Here is an 18,598-nt window from a genome sequence, read left to right as displayed (position 1 = left end):
GCTTCGTGCCAGAGGCGGCTCTGAGGCCCACACCTTTGTTGAAACCTGGCTTAGAATAAATTAAATAACCTGACAGACACAAAGGCTGCACATAATAGGTGCTCTTGGGGGGCTGGCTGGGAACCCTTACTCCCAGCTCAAACCATAATTTAAGTGAATGTTCCAAGTTCCAAATCACCAGCTTATGAAAGCGAGCTTTTGAACATGGCCCACTTATAAACTGGGGGCTGCCTGTAATTCTGTGAGATTCTCTCTGGGATTACACATCAGATCCATCACCTAAAAGCACACAATTCCTTGGGTTTTAAGAAAACTTACGTTTTCTCGGAAAAAGGAGCCCCATGGAACTGGGGAAGAGCAGGCCTCAGGAAAGGCCCGGCCACTCTCTCTTCTTCATCTCTCTCTGTGGTTTCTTCCTTGTACCTATACCAGTGGATTAGTTATTGTTTAGATAAACAATATTTGCATAAATAATACAAAAATTCAAAAGGGCTGCAAATAGAACCCAATGAAAAACGCTTCTCCCTGCTCTGTCACCCAGCTCTCCTCCTAAGGGGCACCAGCTTCGTGTGGCTGTTTCCCAAGACACCCTTTCCTGTGCTGGTCTGTTTGTATTTGTTGTCGTCTTATAACTCAAATAGAAGCATATGTTCTGCTCTGCATACTAATGATTCTATTCACATATCTTTGAGCGTGCTCCATATTGGTGCATAAGGAATGCCTCTATTCTTATTTTCAGCTGCATAGTATTCCATCATATGGATAAACATGATTTAATTTAACCTGTTTCATACTAATGGACATTTAGTTTGTTTCCAGCCTTTCACACTTACAAACATGCTGCAGCAAATAGCCTTGTACGTAAGCTAGTTCACATAAATGGCAGGAAGTCTACAGGAAAGTGCCCCAACGTGTAATTTGCAAGGCTCTTTTTTTTTAAGCTGAGCCATCCTGCCACCTGTTGGCAGCTCAGCGGCTGCTCAGCTCGGGCCAGGAATCAAACCGCTGTTGCTCAGAGCTCAAACTCTTGAGCGAGCTCTTAACCAACTGAGCCACTTGGCCGGCCCTTGCAAGGCTCTTAATGTGTCCTTTTCTCCAGGCCAAAGGATGCCATTCGAGCCCTGAAGAAGCGGCTTAACGGGAACCGGAACTACAGAGAAGTGATGCTGGCATTAACAGTAAGTGCTGCCCTCCTGGGAGTGAGAACATCTGGGAAAATCCGTGCTCCCGACACTGCCCACTCACGGGCCCTTCCCGCTGTCCATTCAGCACAGCCCCTGGTGTGTGCCCTTGGATGGCTTGGTGCATGTGCCGCTGGAGTCCACTGGAACCTTCCCATTGTTCCTTGGGTTTCCCTCCCATCTCTGAGATGGGACATGAGCTTCAATCTGGTATATTCCAGCAGAAGATAAGGCATGAGCAGCACCAACTTGTACAGAAGCCCAGATCAGAGGAGCCAGAGCTTTGATGTCTGTCTCCTTTGGGCTACCTGATGTGAGACCTCCAGGCTAGCTGCTTCTCTAGGTGTCAGTTTCCTCTATAAAATGCTAACTTCACCGAGTACCTGCCCACTGCCTTGCTTTTCAGATGTTAATGCAAATGTTTACAATAACCTTCCAAAATGAGCTTGTCATCCCCCTCACAAGGATGAAGAAACTGAGGCTCAGAGAGGTATAGTGGTTTGCCCAGACTCCCCAGCTAGTGAGGTACCCAGCAGGGGATTATGGAGGAAAAAGGATCATTGCTGGGAGGCTCTTGAAAAAGTCAGCCAAATGACTCCTTTAGGAAGGAACAGACCAGATTTTTGTCCTTCCTTAAGATGTCAGAATATTTAAAGGGACAACTTCAGGTGTCATTTTTGTATTGAAAGTTAACAGTTTTTCAGATGTGGCAAAATCTGGGCTAGAGTGAATTATTATTATTTTTTTTCCATTCCCTCTATAGAGCACTTTAGTGAGAAGTTTAAGGCATTTAACTAAATATTGATAATAGAAACGAAAATAAGTATACACAGCATTTTATTTTTGTGTTTTTTTGTTTTTTTTAGTTTTTTTTAAGATTTTTATTGGGGAATTGGGGGAAGGGGAACAGACAAGTTGCTGTCGTTTTGTTCTTCAGTCTAGTTGTGGAGGATGTTGCTTCACTGGCCCAAGTTGGCACCATCATTGCGCTCTTCCCGGGTGAGGCAGATCAGTCGCCGGCTTCTGGACGGCCACTCATAGCACTGCTGGCCGTTCACGCTGGCTGCTGGCTACACACGGTAGCCCATGGCAACCCACTGCAGTAGGGGTTGCAGCCTACGCCGTCGCCGGCGACTCACGGCAGCCCAGCTCCATGTTCAGCATCTTAGCTGTAGAGGGCAGTGTCACTGGCCCTCATATGTGGGATCCGAACCCAGGCTCTCTGGCATCCCAAGCCAGTTCTTAACCATCGCGCCACTCGGCCAGCCCCAGCATTTTATTTTTGATGTTCACATATTTAGACCATAATGTTATATCCTATAGAAAAGTGCAAAATGAGAAAAATAATTCCCAGAATAGGTCAACTTGTGGGTTAAAAATTCTTAAGTTTTTGGAGGAAACTTAGCTAGATATTTATATCTCAAAAATCAGCTCCAGATGGACTATTGATGAAACATTTTAAATATACAACATGAGGAAAGTACCAGTAGAAAACACAAATGCCTATACATTTTTTTATGTCGACCAAGATTTCAAAAGTAAGAATTCTGGAGCTTGGTTGGCAATAAGAGTGAATTCTTATAATGGAAACTGTAACAGGTCAGCACTGGGCTTCTCTGTAGGTTTGACTAGTTTGTAATTTACCCAAAACTGCTATAACATGTTTCCTTTAAAAACAGAAACTTTGGATTTTTTGCCCAATTGAAAACCCAAGATTTGTTGGGAGAGTTCTCTCTGCTGGAACTGAGATTTGAATAATAAAGGAGCAAAAGACTGGTTGAGAAATAGGGAGTTGAAAGCTTTTTTTTTTTTTCCTCAGAATTTGAGGCATGACATTCATTAAACCTAGAGCACCCTGAGCGTGCCCAAAATGAATTGTTTTAAGTAACTAAAATCCCCAGGGAATGAACTCTAACATGTCAGGACAGTCTCCTGGTATCTAAGACAATCCCTGTCTGTGCCTAACTTCTTGGTAACCGTATGGGATGGAAATCTTTCTAGAGTGCCCTCTGCCTTTGCTTCCTCTGTACAGCAGGGCAGGGTCAGCACCGTTTACCCTTTCCTGGTGGTCAGGTCTCATTTAGTAGCAGTATTTCCCCCCAGCTTTATTGAAATGTTATTGACATATAACACATATAAGCTTAAGATGTACAGTGTGATGATCTGATACACAGATACGTTGCAAAATGATTCCCACAGCATTAGTTAACACTTCCATCCCCTCACATCATTTCCTTTGTGTGTGTGTGTGTGTGTGTGTGTGTGTGTTTCCTAACAACTTTCAAGTGTATGCTACAGTATTGTTAATTATAGTCACCATACTATACATTAGATTCCCGGGACTTACTCATGTTACAGCTGGGAGTTTGTACCCTTTGACCAACATCTCTCCTCATCCCCTACCCCCAGCCCCTGGCAACCGCCATTCTAGTCTCTCTTTCTATGAGTTCAGCATTTTAAGATTCTGTATACAAGTGAGAACATACAATAAGTTCCTATTTGTCTTCTCTATGTCACTTATTTCACTTAGCATAATGACCTCAAGGTCCATCCATGTTGTTGCAAAAGACAAGATTTCCTCCCTTTTTATGGCTGAATATTTTATTGTATATGGCACACACCACATTTTCTTTATCCATTCTTCAGTCCATGGGCACTTACGTTGTTTCCATGTCTTGGCTGTTGTGAATGATGCTGCAGTGAACATGGGGGTGCAGTTATCATTTCAAGTTAGTGTTTTCATTCTCATCAGATAAATACCCAGAAGTAGAATCTCTGGGTCATATGCTGGTTCTAGTTTTATTTTTGAGGAATCTTTATACTGTTTTCCACAGTGGCCCCACCAATTTACATTCCCACCAACAGTGTACAAAGGTTCCCTTTTCTCCACAGCCTGGAGAACAAGTGCTATCTCTTATCTTGTTGATAATAGGCATTCTAACAGGTGTGAGGTGGAATCTCATTGTGATTTTGATTTACATTTCCCTAATGATTAGGGATGTTGAGCATCTTTTCATGTACCTGTTGGCCATTTATATGTCTTCTTTGGAAAAATGCCTATTTAAGTCCTTTGCCCATTTTTAAATAGAATTGTTTGGGGTTCTTTGTCTATTGCATTGTATAAGTTCTTTATATATTTTATATTAACCCCTCATCAGATAAATGGTTTGCAAATATTTTTGCCCATTCTGTGGGTTCCTTTTTTATTTTCTTGACTGTTTCTTCTGTTGAGCAGAAGCTTTTTAGTTTGATGCAGTCCCGCTTGTTTATATTTGCTTTTGTTGCCTGTGCTTTTGGTGTCATATGAAAAAAATCTTTGCCAAGCTTAATGTCAAGGAGATTTTTTCCTAGGTTTTCTTTTAGTATTTTTACAGTTTGGGATCTTACATTTAAGTCTTTAGTCCATTTTGAGGTAATTTTTGTGAGTGGTGTTAAGATAGGGGTCCAAAAAAAAAAAGATAGGGGTCCGATTTCTTTGCATGTAGATATCCAGTTTCCCAGCACCATTTATTGAAGAGACTATCCTTTCCCCCATTGAGTCTTCCTGGCTCCGTTGTCAAATATTAGTTGACTATATAGGCATGAGTTTATTTCTTGATTCTGTTTCATGGGTTTATTGAATGCGTCTATTTTTATGCCAGTGCCATGCTGTTTTGATTACTATAGCTTTGCAATATAGTTTGAAATCAGGCAATGTGAGGCCTCCAGCTTTATTCTTCTTTCTCAGATTGCTTTGGCTACTCAGTGTCCTTTGTAGTTCCATATGAACTTTAGGATGGCCTTTTCTCTTTCTGTGAAAACTGTGGAAAGCTTTGGGTAGTATGCACATTTTAACAATATTAATTTCTTCCAATCCATGAACCCGGGATATCTTTCCATTTATTTGTGTGTTCTTCATTTTCTCTCATCAGTGTTTTATAATTTTCAGGGTACAGATGTTTCACCTCCTTGATTACATTTATTACAAAGTATTTGATTTAATTTTCATTTTAGTTTCAGGTCTTCACTGAAACTCCAGTGATGGCTTTGGGGGATTTCTGCATGTGCAGCTCCCTCATCCCTACACCAAAAGCCCCAGCCTGGCGCATGTTGTGTAGTCTCCTGTCTGCTTTATGGCTTCTCTGCCTTTGTCTTCACTCACCCTAGTAGTCGCTCTCAGTCTTCCTGCTCCTGTGGGCCCTTACTTCATATCTGTACGCACCAAGATTGCTAATATTTACCCCAAATGGGAGTTAGTCAGAAGTCCTGTGGGGCTGTCTGCGTGGGCCTTAGTGTGTGGACTGGAGATGTCTGTTTCTGATCGCTTAGATCAGGGGCTGGCAAACTTTTGAGATGGAAGAGCTGCCAGGGGTCAGCAAACTGTGGCTCCCAAGTTGCCGGCTCTGAAGTAAAATTGAAAATGAAAATAAAACTATCATAGTTTCATTTATAACATTTAAAAAGGATATTATTCACATAATGGTGATTATGTAAAAATATATCTATGGCTCTCAAATAATTTTTAAATTGTTGTGAAGGACAGGATTGGCTCTTCCAGGGGTTTGCAAACTTTTGAGATGGAACGTACCCAAAGAGCCGCATGTGGCTTGCGAGCTGCAGTTTGCCTACCGCTGGCTTAGAGGCACTGTTTGCTTACTCCCTGGGATTTGGCTGCATTCTGGAAAGTTACCACTATGTGTTTCATGTCCTACAACCCACAGGGATAGATTTCTCAAGGGCGTTTATGGTACAATGGCTTCGAGTGGGCCGCTGGGCTTCCTCGGGCCAAGTAGCCCTTGATAGCCAGGGAAGATCTCTTACAGCTCCTGCTTTGCTCAGCTTCGGGGATGCTTTGGAGCTCACGCCCCCTCTGTCCAGGCATTTCCAAGCCTGCGTGTCTGAGCCTCAAAGCATCTGACTTTAAAGTCCGCGGCCCAGGGAAGTGTAGGATGTGCTCCCTGAGGGTGAGAAGCACGTCCTGGCCCACTGCTGCCCTGAGCGTGGGGCCGAGCTGCAGCCACCTCGGCCTTCCTGCTTCTCTCTTTCCATGTCCTTTTCCACCACACCTGCTCTTCCCCAGCCTCCTGTCCTTCCCTTCCTCCTGCTCCTCATGAAATAAACCATTTTTCCTGCTACCTACCTCGGCCCCAGCAGCCCACTGCCTGCAGAGGGAAAGTTAGGAGAAGGGTTTAGAGGACCCTAAAAAGAAGGGCCGCTGAATTCCTTGAGGGCAGAAAGAGCCCCGGGGTTCATCATGGCAGCCCCCATGGGTCTCTGTGAGAGAGAATGTTGGTTACCTCGTGGTCGCCTGGAGTCCAGCATAAGCAGACGCTGAAGAAGAAGAAAGCCTCAGCAGCCCGAGGATGCTGGGTGTTGGAGCCTTCCTCAGCAAGCCAGGCGGAACCCAGTGTCTCCCATGGGACTGACAGCAGTAGGGAGGGAACAGGTATGAGTGGAGCAGACCTGCCGGCTCGGGGCAACTTCCAGTCTGGCCTCCTCCGTGAACTCCTTGGCATCTCCAAACCTCAGCTTTCTCACCTGTCCAATGAGATAACACCCACCTGACAGGGCTATTTCAAGGACCAAACATGGAACAAGAAGTCCAGCACATGCTGCCTGTCGTCCCTTGGAGGGGAGCTGTCAGGTAGTGGTGGTCTCACTGGGGGTGTGGAGATGAGGGCTCCGGAGAAGGCTGGTTGGGGTCCCCACCTGCACCTGGCACTGACCATCAGCTTTTACCTGGACCGGTTTCTTCACCTTTCTGAGCCCACTAACTCTAAGAAAATGGGAGCCTAACATCCACTTAGGTAGAATTAGTTGTAAGAAGTGAATGAAGTGATACCTAATGGGAAAGAATTCCTCACAGTGCCTGGAATGGGGGCCCACATGCAGTGCATGTGAAGGTTGGGGAACCTCTCTTTATGGCTGTGCTGTGTCAAGGGAATGCCTGGTGCCTGAGCCCAGCCCTGTGGGATGGCTGCATTCGGTCACCAGGGGTCAGGTCAGTTCGGGCAAATGAGGATAACCGAGGCAGTCAGAGATGCCCCGTTACTGGTGACAGACTTCCAAGAAGGCATTCCCCCACTGTTGACTGTGGTACTGGGGGGCGCTGGCATGGGAAAGGCCAGGTAATCATTTGGGTTGGTTTACAGAGAGCTAAGAAATCCAGAAAGCTGCGTTCAAGGCTGGAGAGACCCTCTCGTTGATACCCCTGAAATCCAGGGGGCCTTGTCCCGGTCCTGTGGGGACTGAGAAGCTGCCCCTTTACCCAAGTGTGTACCGCAGCCTTCTGAATGGTAATCATATTATCATGGTTCTCACTTCCTGGCCCCTCTCCAGTGTAGGAAACTGTGCTAGGTGCTTCAAACATACTCTGTCTCCTCCTTACTACAGTCCTGCGAGGGGTGCTCATGTGCCCACCTTACAGATGAGGAAGCTGAGGCTCAGACAGATGCCCTGGGCCATTCGGGGAGAATGTGGTGGAGCTGAGATTCGAGCCCACGCTGGCCATCTGGCCAGAATCCACACATGCTATGCTTTTCTGAATGGCTAAGACCTGTGTACCTCATTTTTCCAGACAAGGAAGGAGTAGGCAGGGTTTGAAATGTACATGGACCTTAAGCCTGACTGGCAGCGAAGACCCACAAACCATTTATTAAGGATAGAAATGTCTTCGTCATTGTCAATTTTACTTGCAGAAGCAGGGTGTGTGTGTGTGTGTGTGTGTGTGTGTGTGTGTGTGTGTGTGTGTGTGTGTGTGCGCGNGAGGGCAGTGTCACTGGCCCTCATATGTGGGATCCGAACCGGGGCCCTCTGGTGTCCTAAGCCAGCTCTTAACCAACGTGCCACTCAGCCGGCCCCAAAATTTTTTTTATGTTTATTTCAAATGTAGTTGAGATGACGATATGTATACTATTTTGTGTATCTCTTTGCTCCCTCAACGTTACGTTAGAAACATTTGCAACGGGACCTGCAGCCTTTCCTGCACACGGGAGCCCTTCCAGTCACACCTTACCCCCTAGACAGTCCTGAGGCTGAGATAAGGCTGAATCTCCATTTCGCTTCCTGAATGCTTAGGAATCCAGGCTGAGGTTGTTTTACATTCTGGTTCCTGAGGTTCTGTTGCTAACCGGCCTTTCTGCCTCTGGACACCCTGCCGACCTGGGATCACAGCAGAAAGAGGTCCAGAAGCAGGGCTGGCTGAGGGGATGCCCTCAGACTAAAGCCAGAGCCCCTGCCTCAGGCCTGTTTCCAGGCCAGCCAGGTCCAGAGCCAGCCACCAGATCACCACACCCGTCTTAGCAACTGTGGCGTTTCTAGAAAATGGCAGCAGCACTGCCCTTAGAAGCAGTGACCCTCTGAAGGGGCAGAGAAGGGATGCTATAAACTGCAAGTAGCTGAACAGGTCAGGAGCTGGACTGGGCTGCAGCTGGCCTGAGTGCTTCACGACATGCCTGCTGCTGCCACTCTTGTCTGGCACCCGGAGTCGTCCATCTTGGCCCCCTAAGTGCCACACCTCCCTCCCACTTTCTGTTAGCACACAGTCGCAGCCTGTGAAGGCTTGGCCCTGATGCCCCTGTCCTCCAATAATGCACACAGCTGGAGGGGCTGCCCCTGGTCCCAAGCTGTTTCTTGTGCCTCCTTCATCCTTCGAAGCCGTCAGCTTCAGGCTGAGGATAGGTGAAGGCCTCTTCTGGGCCTAGAGCAAAGGCCTAGAAGCACAGAGATACATGATCTGAGACCCCTGCTCTGGAGGAGCTCACAGCCTAGTTCAGGAGACCAGAGAGCAGCTCATCCCCACGAAACCACCACATCAGGCTGCTCTCGAAGCCAGGATGAGTACCCTCTGCTGGCCCAGGCGAGGAGCCCTGAGTGGCCCCTTCCTAATCCCCTGACCTTGCTCTGACACCTACAGCAGACCAGGCTTGCCCCTGTGGGACCCGCATCCCATTAATACAGCATTGGCCTCCATTCCCAGCCTGCAGTCAGGGGTCCTTCTAGGCAGTACCCAAGGCACCGGCATCTGAGATCAGTCCAGAAGCAGTCCAGAAACTGAGAGGGCCTCTTGAGGCAGCTCGGTGCTGTGTCAGCGTCAGAATTCCTGCTGACAAGGGATTTGTAGTGGACAGAATGAAGCTCCTGGCAGCAGGGGGTAGGCTGAACAAAGCCAGCATGCTTCCAGACAGCCAGAGCAGACCCAGACAGCAGGAATACTCTGTGTGTGTGTGTGTCTGTGTGTGTGTGTATGTATTTTTTTAAAACAAGCCCATCAGCCAAGACAAACAGAACATAATCTCCTGGCGTCAGCTCACAGTTTTCAAAAATAGGTTGCTTCCCATGACGTTTTCCTTCCCTCTGTTTTGTTCCAACTCTGAGCCTACCAGCTCTCACTGCTATCTTATAAATCAAACAGAGAAGGAATGGTTCTGGGTACCAGTGGGAGGCTGTCCTTTCAGCACGGGAGATCCAGGAGTCGGGGAGCTCTGTGTGAACAGACATGGCTCCTTGGCTGCCGGCCGTGCTCCTCGGTTATTCTTGACATCTTTCCTCCTCTTCGTCCCCGGCAGTCAGAAGCCAGCCAGGCAGAGTCTCCCAGGGGTCAGGGCCACCCCGAACAGCAAGTCTCCCACGTGGGAAAATGGCACAGCCTGCTTGGAAAGTGAATGTGCCCCAAGGACCCTCAGTGGAGCTGGACGGCTGCCAGATTGCTCTGGGTAGAAGCTGTTCAGAGCTCACAGTGCTGGCTGGGGCCGTGGAAATAAACACATTTGTCATCAGCCAAAATGTTCATGCCAACAGAAGCTGCTCCTGACTCGAGTGTAAATTGCTGGGTAGGAGGTGGAAGAAATGGGAAGAGAGGAAATTGGAGGTGTCAGCCCCAGGATGCACTGGTATGGGCAACCATAATTAGGGGCGGGTCACGTCCCGATTGCTTCCTGCACATCACAGAGCACTTTCAGGTATGGCCTCGCCACAGGCCTGCAGAACAGCAGAGACACTTGGTGGGGAGAGCTGTTTGCCACAGGACTTTTGGGTGGGTTGCTTGTGGTTGAGGGAGGCTGAGGCTACTCCGCCTCACTGTGCTGTCAGGTTAGCTGGAGCCCCTGGGGAGGTAAAGTAGGACCCCCAGAGAGGACTCAACAGCTCCTCGCAGTGTGTGGAGCCCTTTTTCTGAATTGGGTGAGACCTGGGCAACTAGTCCAGCCCCACACCTGCAGTCAGATTCCTTCAACAGCAGTTTGCCTGGTGCCCACCTTGTTGTTTTTTAACGCCCTCAACAGCAGGCCCTTCTGGTCAGCCATGGAAGCACTCCCTTTCTACTCGCATGTCTTGGTTAGACTTTGCTTTTTTTAAAGATTTTTATTGGGGAATTAGGGGATGGGAACAGCGCTGGGGAATTGGGGAAAGGGGAACAGGCAAGTAGCTGTCCTTTTGTCCTTCAGTCTAGTTGTGGAGGACGTTGCTTCACTGCCCCAAGTTGGCACCATCATTGCGCTCTTCCCAGGCGAGGCAGATCAGTTGCCGGCTTCTGGACGGNAGTTATAGAGTAGCAACGAAAATAATTTTATGGTTGGGGGTCACCACAACATGAGGAACTGTATTAAGGGGTCGCCGCATTAGGAAGGTTGAGAACCGCTGCATTAGAGTCAAGTGGGGGAGACAGGTGGGAAGTCATTGAGGACAGGGTGGTCACGCGGTGGCAGGAGCATTACCCGCTGCTCCGAGCGCAGAGGTGAGCAATGCCTGGAAGGCAGTCCAGGAGCTGATGGAGGGCCTTGTCAGGCCTAGGGTGGTCCAGAGGCGCAGAGGAGTGTGGCTAGGGAACAGCAGGTGGAAGCTTTGGAGGGAGGTACAGATGCATGATCCAGGTGGGGAGGAAATTGTGACAGCAGGTGAGGCCAAAGGCACATGAATGGAGCTGAGTTATGAACAGCCTTGTGTGTCATGCAGAGACGTTTAGGTTTATCCTGTGAGAACTGTCAGCCCTCAGAGGCCAGTGCCTTCAGGAAGCACTCTTCCTGCCTTTATCCCAAACACTGCCTCCTTCCCTGAGTAATCTCCTGAGAAGCTAATGCCGTTAACCCCAAGCTGGATATTTTTAGATGGGTTGTGGAGACTGGTTTTTAGGTGAATCTCTAGAATTTCTACTAGTTAAAATTTGAGAATTGGTCAGACTTGAAAAAAAAAATCTATCCAATGTTTATAGTTTTAAAATCCTCATTTAATATCTAGACAATGTCATCATTACAGAGGCTCATTTAAACAGAGGGGTCAAGAGCTTCTGTCTGGTTAATGGAGGTGCTGTACCAGGGCCCTGCCTCTCAGTGCTCTGCTGGCTCCAGGGAGGGAGCACGGTGTGGGCAGGAGGAGGACCAGCAGTCAGACCGGCCTGGACCAAGTCTCTGCCCTGGTACTCGCTGTGAGGCTTTGGCCAGGTCACTAAGCCTCCGTCTCCTGTCAGTAGAATGGGGCAGAAATCCTTCCCTCTCACCTCATGGGGCAGTTGTGGGCTTGAGGGGCAGTTGAAGGAGGGCCTTGTGATAATCACCAAGTGCTGTGTGCATGCTGTGGGGGCGGTTGAAACACACAGCTGGAACGCAGGGTGTGGATGAACTGTGGGCCTTGCTTCCCTGAATACTCCCTTTTTCATTACCCACCGTGGCTAGGGCCTGGCCTCAAAGGGAAGCTCTGGGGAAGACTGCCTTTGGCTCCAGGCTCTGCTCCCATGGGCAGAGCTGTGCCGTCTTCGGTTAAGAGGGAAGGTGAGTGTTTTTGAAGTTGGAGCCACTGAGACCCTCTGCTGACTCACCATCAGTGCGAGTGGGAGCTCAGGAGGAGCCCTCCAGGCAGCCAGCACACTCCAGAGGAGGCTTGGAGTGTTCCCCTGAGGGACAAAAAAAGCAGAGCCAGGTGGGAAGCCGGCCTGGCCTAGAGACCCCCGGGCTTCTGACCTACATGGTTTCTAACTATTGCAGCTGGCCAGAAACTTCTTCTTAGCCAGGATATGGGCCACCATCCATCAGGCAGAGCCAGAGGCAGACAGGAGCCACAGGACCTAGCCCATCACCCTGGCTGACCATTCATCCCTCTGTCCATCAAATAAACATGTATTGAGTCCTCCTGCCCCTGCCCCTGTGCTAAGGGTACAGACCTCAGTCCAGCAGAGCTCTGCCCAGGACAGGGGGTTGGGAGGTGGGGGGCCTGCAGGAGGAGGTGGGAATGCTTGGTTACACCTCAGGGGGGCACAGGGGAGTCAGAAAAGGCTTCACTGTGGAGAGGGGTCAATGCAGTTACGAGCAATCGCCAAGTCCAGCCCTCTGGACATGCTAACAGGAAAGGGACCTAGTCAGTATTGGGTATATGTGTATGTAAGCACTGTGCAGGCATTTTTACATCATCCACAGTGCCCCTCTGAGATGTGGGTATTATTATTACCTTTCCACAGGTAGGAAACAGAAGCTCAGAGAGGTTAAGGTCCACCCTTAAGGATGCTGTCCCTGATGCAGGGGAGGTGGCCAAGGCCCAAGCTTTGAGGAGCTCTGTTGGATGGGCAGGTTGGGTAGCTTTCACGGGGTGGTGTTATCCCTGGGTAGGGAGCTGAGTGAGGAGGGGGTCTCCCCTGGAGTCTTCTCTCACTCCTTCTCCTTTGCTCTTGCCACACCAGAAAAATGCAGCTACTGCTGGCCAGCCTCTCCAAGGGCCATAGTATTTAGATTATAAACTCCTAGGGGCCAGAGTCTATAACTATTAGGTTTCTCAACAAGAATTCCAGCCCTGATGGGAGCTTGGGGATCACGCACTTCATCACTTTCACTTGAAAGAGTAGAAACAGAGGCCTAAGAGAATCATTTCCTGCTCAAGGCTCAGTCCACTCTGGACCCGGCATGCTTTCCCTGCAGGGCGCTGCCTCAGCGTCATGGGCAGTCCCCAGTGACAAGCTTTTGGTAACCGGAGCTCTCTAGGGTGGCTGCATACCCCATTCAGTACTTTCTCAGAGCTGCCAGCACCAGGAGTGAGACGAGGAGGCCTCTGCTACTGATTCAGAAGTGTGTCCTGATGTCACAGTGAATGGGACTGTCACCAGCCAGGTACAAGTTAACTGACCTCTCCTTTCTGCTTTCATCCTCCCTGGACCCAACAGATTGCCAGGCTGCGGAGCGAACTAGACATTGTTCGAGGAAACACAAAAGTCATGTCTGAGATGTTAATGGAAATGGTCCCTGGGCAGGAGGACTCATCTGACCTGGAGTTGCTGCAGGTGAGGGACCTCATGTTGTGGGAGCTGGGGGCCTGGGCGGGGCAGCAGTGAGGGAGGGACCAAGTCCACGTAGGCCCTCTCAGGCCCTCTCAGCCTCGCACTTCCTGGGAACAGTCAGAGGCCTGCAGCAGGCTCTCTTTTTTATTTCCCTTTATTTGTTTCCTGATTATAAAATACCAGTTGCAGAATACATGCCCATGGAAAGAAAATGGAAGTACAAAGATGAAAATAAAAATTTTCTTTAATACCAGCATCTACAAGTAACCACCACTGATGTTTTGATATATTTTCTTTCAAACTTTTTTTTTTTTTTAAGATTTTTATTGGGGAATTGGGGGATGGGAACAGCACTGGGGAATTGGGGGAAGGGGAACAGGCAAGTTNCGCGCACGCGCGCTTGCTGCCTCACATATAAGGGCCAATAACTCATTGGGTAATTCAGGTTGTCACAGCAGCCTTCTCTTGTGACAGAGCATATGTCCCATTGGCTAATGCCTCACATCCAGAAGCCCAGAGAGAGGAGTTAAAATGCTAATTTTCAGGGACCACTCAGTCATTTTTATCCCATTGAAACGCAAGCATCCTTCTTTTGCAAAACTGGTGCCTCAATTACCAACTAATTGCCTGATTATTGTACAGGGACTAGAGCCTTCAGTCAACAAGGGGCTGCCCTCATTCCTCAGGAATGACTGATCTAGAGTGTGAGGATGCCTGTGCCATTCAGGTTCGACTCTAAAGGAGACTGTCAGAAAGAATGATCTGGAAGAAGGAAAGGGGTGGTGGAAACGTGTCTGCCCTCCAGTTCCCAGGGGCTCCCCTGGCTCCCACGGTGGTGACCTGTTTCTCTCCCTGCCACATCAGGTGCTGGAGACGTGTGTGAAGAACTGTGGCCACCGCTTCCACATCCTCGTGGCCAACCGAGATTTCATTGACAGTGTTCTGGTCAAAATCATCTCTCCCAAGAACAACCCTCCCACCATTGTACAGGATAAGGTGCTCGCTCTGATCCAGGTACGTCAGCGCCTCTTGTCCAGTTCATTGGGACAGAGTGAGATGGGGCCTCTACTCATTGAGTCCTCATGCTTGCCCATCATTTGGGGGAAAGAATGGAGGCTTCCAGGTTTAGATATTTGTTGCAAAAATACTTTGTTTTTGCACTCATCCCACAGGAAAGAAACCCTAAGCAGTGGCTCTCCTGCCAGTTGGCAGAGCCTCCACTGAAGTTTTCTGGGTACCTGGACCTCTGCTGCCCACAGTGGTAGGTTGAGGGTGGTGGTGGGGCCTTGTCAGGCCCCTGAGCCGTCAGGGACAATGTGGAGTAGGAAGGGCCATATTAGAAACATATCCAGGGCTGGTGAGTCACAGGGCGGGGGCCAGCTCTAGGTCAGACTGGGATAGGGCAGTGATTCAGTGAGGAGATGACATTTCTGTTGGACCCTAAAGGATGGTGAGGAGCTTTCTGGAAAGGTCTGAGTGTGAGCAGTATCATAGGCAAAGACAATAGCATGTGCAAAGGCCCGGAAGCATCAAAGAGGCGTTGGCACATATGCAATGTATTCATTATTAACTGCTATGTAACAAATTATCCCCAAACTCAGCAGCTTCAAGCAACAAGTAGTTATTCTCTCATAGTTTCTGTGGGTCAGGAGCTAGGAGCAACTCAGCTAGGTGATTCTGGCTTGGGAGCTCTCATCAGGGTGCAGTTAAGATGTTGGCCAGGGTTGCCTCATCTGAAGGCTTGACTGGAGCCAGAAAAGCTACTTCCAAGGTGGCCAGCCCACATCGCTGTTGGTAGGAGGCCTGAGTTCCTTGCCACGTGACCTTTGGAGTATCCTTGTGACACGACAGCTGGTTTTACCTAGAGCAAGTGATCCAAGAGAGAGTGAGGAAGCTGCAGCGCCTGTTAGGACTGGGTCTCAGAAGTCACTCGCCATCTTTTTGGTCATAATTTGTTAGAAGGGAGTCATCAGGTCCAGCCTCAAAAGTAGAGAATTAAGCTGCACCTCTTAAGGAGAAGAGGATGTTTTGAAACCATCACATGGAGAACAGAGTATAATGAAGACTGTCCGGGCCCAGGAGATGAGGCCAGAAGGATGGTCAGGGCTTGTGGGCCACATGTACTGAGGAGTTGGTACTTTGTCCTTTAGGCTGTGGGAGCCATTGCATGTTTCTGAGCTGGCTGTACATAGTCAAGTCTGGAATTTAGACAGCGCACTCGGTGACAGGGTGGAAGGCACAGATGTCAGAAAGCACACCTAATTTCGGGTGATTCATGCTGTGGTAGAGGAAAGATAAGGGCCTGCAGGAGCCAAGAGGAGAGGTGAGACCAACCCAGGGGTGGGAGTGGGGCTGAAAAGGGGCGGGCCCAGGGGCTTTGGAGTTGATGGTGGCACCAAGGCTGGAGAGAAGAGGGGCCCAAGGCAAGGAGTCTACAGGCTTTGTCCTTTTTACCTGCACCTGCTCCCTGAAAATCATCCCCAGCTCTTGGGGCAGTTGACTCCTCTCCATCATTCACACAGCCCTCAGGCCTCCCACTAAGGTTTACTGCACACATCATACATTCTCTCTCCTCAGTCACCCCCTTTTACGGTCTTCAAGTTCTTCCTGCTAACTTTCCTATCATCTGCCTCACTCTGAGTTCCCTGAGAACCCAGGGGCTTCTATCCCCAGGGTCTAGAGCAGTTGACTGAGTAGGGTAGGTGTTCAATAAGTTGTTGTTTTTCTTAATGACTGGATGGATGTAGTTTGCTGAAGCTTTAAGAAAAGGAGGAGTATGGATGACAGCAGAGCCTGCTCCCATGCTTCCTTAGGTAGTGCCTATCCCTTCATCCTGCCTACCGGGCATCTCTCCCTCCCTCTGCCTCTCACACATAGAGTCACAAATCACCTCACCCCCTCCCCTCCCCACCCCCATCTGCACCCCCAACAACCACCTCATTCTGGAATTTCCCCAGTACACTCTCCTGCCTCATTGGCCCCAGTATTTGATGTCAGGAAAATGAATTGTGGCTTTTTTCTTGCAAAAGATAGGACATCCCAACCTGAACTGTGCAAGCCTGCAGTGGCCACAGACGAGGTCTGTCTGGAGTCAGACCTGGAAGGAGCACTTCCTGTGACCAGGCCTGGTGGGTAGCTGGCTGCCCCTGGCAAGCACAGCCCTGGCAAGGGTCCTGATATGCGCTTCCCTTGCAGATTGTGTGGGGATCCTGGCTGAGGGCAGAGTCTGTACTAGCTGTGGCCGGTGGCTCTCCCCCAGGACACCAGCCCCATGCACCCTGCCCTGACCTCCAGAGCTCTCCTATCAGGGTCATTACCTCCTCCCAGCACTGCTTGTACTCACTGTGTAACCTCGGCAGGTATTTTGACTTCTCTGGGCTTCTACCTCCTTATCTGTAAGACGGGGGCCTGCATTCCTGCCTTTCTACTCCCAGTGGTGTGTCTTCCCAGAGCAGCAGATGGACAGTACCCATGTTTTGAGGACGCCCCCTGCTGGCCTGGCAGGGACCTGAGCAGGATGGGGCCTCCAGGACTTCACAGGCTCCTGTCGGGCCAGGGCATGCTGGACCAATCAATCTCCCTGGACCAGCTGGTAAAACACAAGAGACTTTAGGTAAAGGGACTTTCAGGAGGGCTTGATGACCTACCTGGGGAGAGTTCTTCCTGTCCAGGTTGAACTTCCTATCCAGCTTCCTCAAGAACTTCCTCTTTGGCCATGGCTGACCAACACAGAGAAAAGCAGGCAGCATTCAGAGCGGGTGGATGGCTTGGCCTCTGTAACGGCTAGACTAAAGGATAGCCAGGACCAGCCTTTTCTTTTCTTTTACTTTTTATTGAATTATACGTATATACAGGAAATCGCATATTAAAAAAGCATACAGAACGTGATAAATTATTACAAACTGAACATACCCTTGTAACCAGCCCCTATGTTGTGAGACAGACAATGACCCACACCCAAAAAGCCCTGCACCTCTGGGAGGACCCCCACCTGACTTCTCACAGGATGGCTGGGTTCTCCTGTTCTTGAACTTCGTCAGTGTGGAGTCTGCACCAGCGCTCCATCGTGCCTGTGTGTGTGGCCCTGCTGCATTTGCGGGCCTCACCTCATTGCTGGGTATGGCCAGAGGTCTCTGTCCCCAGTGCTCACCTCTCAGTGCTGGGGCGAACGCACCACAGTTTATTTGTCTCTCCCACTGTTGGTGGGCACCTGGTGTTGTCCAGTTTAGGCTATTATGAAAAATGCTGCTGTGAGCATCAAGCATGTGTCTTTAGATGAACATATGTATTCATTTTTGTTGGGTATACATTAAGTCTCATATGTGAAACTGCCATCATTGGTCAAAAGTGGTTGAATATTAGCAGTGTCGTGTGGTTCAGCCTAATCCCTAGGTGAGATTGCTGGGTGGTAGGTAAGGCCTGGTTACACCCACAGCCTCGCAGGTATCCTCCCAGCAGCAGGAGTTTCAGCCGCTTCACACCCTCACCAACACACAGCCCATCTGAGGAGTATATAGAGGTTCTGCATCCTGTTAACCCGTTTTAACTCCTTTGAGAAAGAAGATGATTTTATTTGCATGTTGAATATACTGCTTCTTTTGCCAGCCTGTGAATAGCAGCAGGACCTCATATAAATACAATGAGACTGAAGAGAGGTCCAGCTAAATGTGCAGGTGCCAGAGCCGTGATGGCGTCTCCTTGCCCTCTTCATTATCAGGATGTTTCTTGGTGCTCTTCAGAGCCCAGTGTTGGGAAGTGGAGTTGGGTCAGTCCCAGCCCTGTTCTTAGGGAGTTCTGGAAGCATTTACCCGACTCAGGTGTGAGGGCTCAGGGGGCCTACCCTGCAGTGGGTGTTAGCCCTTTGGGGAGGGAACCTGTCCCCCTGGTAGCCGGGGAGGAAAGATGCTGAGAGCAGAGCACCCTTATAAGCCCCTGCCAACTCCCTCTCCCAGCCTTTGAGCTTCCCCCACTCATGATCCCACGGCTGGGCCTCCTGGCTGCATACCTTTCTGTTTCTTCATGTTAAGTCCGGTTTGTTGAGAAGACAAGGATACTCCCACTGTATGCTGTCCCTTAGCCTGCCATTGAAATTGTTTTCAAGAATGGAAATGATATCATCCTGGTGGAATAACCTCATTGTGGTCACGCCTCCTACCTGTCTCCCTTACTTCGCTGCCCTCCC

The 18,598-nt window shown here is 49.4% G+C and overlaps 1 protein-coding gene across 1 annotated transcript in view; it reads left to right on the top strand.

Annotated features, from left to right (window-relative positions):
- TOM1L2 (target of myb1 like 2 membrane trafficking protein) overlaps positions 1 to 18,598 on the top strand; it is a 129,969-nt gene that overhangs the window by 69,741 nt on the left and 41,630 nt on the right. The window contains exons 3-4 of the mRNA XM_019656667.1: positions 1,100 to 1,178; positions 13,303 to 13,419. Coding sequence (XP_019512212.1) covers positions 1,100 to 1,178; positions 13,303 to 13,419 — 196 coding nt within the window. The remainder of the gene's footprint in view (positions 1 to 1,099; positions 1,179 to 13,302; positions 13,420 to 18,598) is intronic.

This window comes from Hipposideros armiger, unplaced genomic scaffold (genome assembly GCF_001890085.2).
Source record: "Hipposideros armiger isolate ML-2016 unplaced genomic scaffold, ASM189008v1 scaffold_264, whole genome shotgun sequence".
Lineage (NCBI taxonomy): Eukaryota > Metazoa > Chordata > Mammalia > Chiroptera > Hipposideridae > Hipposideros > Hipposideros armiger.
This window is presented reverse-complemented; position numbering and strand designations above follow the sequence as displayed.